Here is a 1,439-nt window from a genome sequence, read left to right on the forward strand (position 1 = left end):
CCCCTCGTGCAAGGCGCCATAAACCACCAGCCGTCTGACCGGCTCGGTGGGCTAGCTCCGGCGACGACGTTTGGTGGATTTGACGCGTCCACGCCGCTCTCCGGGATCGTGCATTCAACGACCAAGGAGATGCTTGACACGGTCCGCGGAGACGCGGCGATGTCGGTCGACGTTATCAGCGTCAAGGTAACCACTCACCAGCTTGTGTTTGGGGTGCTTGACACGAATGTGATCGGCGACTCCGTAGTACCCCTTGTCGAGCAAGGCCGGCCACATCATCGTGTACGTGCCGAACTGCCCTCCGTTGGAATTGTTGGCGAGCTCAACAGGATTCTTGGCCAATGAATCCACGTGAACCTGCAAAAGGGATCGCATAATGGTAAGGCCCGGCATTGCACAAGGATGGGCATCACTCATGTCGACACAGACACTTGGGGTGACACGGACGCTTCGATCTTCAACCCGTACAACTTGTACTTGCAGCTGAACCAGCTCTTTCGCTCGTTGAATCGGCCACCTGGTCGCTCGCACAGTTGGAATTTTACGTCGGTAGCATAAAAGTGCATAAAGCGCGTAAGGATAGTTGTTGATTTAAGCGTTCCTGGTACGAAGGTCTGTCATCAACGGTATCAACGGGATTTGCACAAAGCGCTCGAACAACAATGGCTGGATGATATCGATCGATTGGTGAATTAGCAGCTATTGGAATTTGTGAGCCTTGTAGTTGAGGTAGTGGGCATGCTTTTCCCAGGACTTTAATTGTTTGAGCACCGTAATGGTCAGGAGCACGGCATCTTTAGGGCTCGGCGTTGACTTCCCCTCCACGGCCCTCAGTCCATCGGTTGTTTATAGGCAGCTCAACGATATCCCACAATACCATGAACTCAGCTGGGGTAACGTTTGTGAGTAAACGAAATCCCTTCACACCAGATTCTCCCAAGAGCTTAATCTATTACGGGCTAGGTCGTGTCCGTGACATCGACATGCTCGTCCACCATGTCACCGAATCACTCGACGTATTCGTCCAGGAAAACTTGGTCGTGCTCAATATGCTCCTGCAGATTCTCCAACATGGCGACGGGGTTGAAAACCATTTGAACGGGTTGTGAACAAATCTTGAGTGGCTTTGCTTCGTCCCTGTCCCGGGCGATTTTGGAAGGAAATGAAAAGTTGCGGGATTCAATGGAAACGCAGTTTTTATGCTCTTTCATTCCGTATTGAATATGTTGTTTGGTAGTCACGTGTCCAATTCTGCAGCTTGTGCATGTTCAGATTTATTTGACACCTTCAAGAAATTTTGAGGTGACCTTAAATGTTGTGCCGATGAGCAGGTCACAATCCTGCCTTGAGACCACGCAAGACTAGCGGGCCAAACGACGTTTCTAGCTGCACCGTCTTGAAGCGCGCTTGCTTCGTCACGCGCAACGGCTCCGACGACG

General features: G+C 51.5%; 1 protein-coding gene across 1 annotated transcript; it reads left to right on the forward strand.

Moving 5' to 3' along the window:
• Positions 1-878: 878 nt before the first annotated feature.
• Positions 879-1,109, forward strand: H310_10923 (hypothetical protein; the record flags this gene model as incomplete). The annotated part of the gene is made up of 1 exon (XM_008877414.1): positions 879-1,109. The coding sequence occupies one exon, from the start codon at positions 879-881 to the stop codon at positions 1,107-1,109; it is 231 nt and encodes a 76-aa protein (XP_008875636.1).
• Positions 1,110-1,439: the final 330 nt, after the last annotated feature.

Source organism: Aphanomyces invadans (genome assembly GCF_000520115.1).
Source record: "Aphanomyces invadans strain NJM9701 unplaced genomic scaffold supercont1.28, whole genome shotgun sequence".
Classification (NCBI taxonomy): Eukaryota; Oomycota; class Saprolegniomycetes; order Saprolegniales; family Verrucalvaceae; genus Aphanomyces; species Aphanomyces invadans.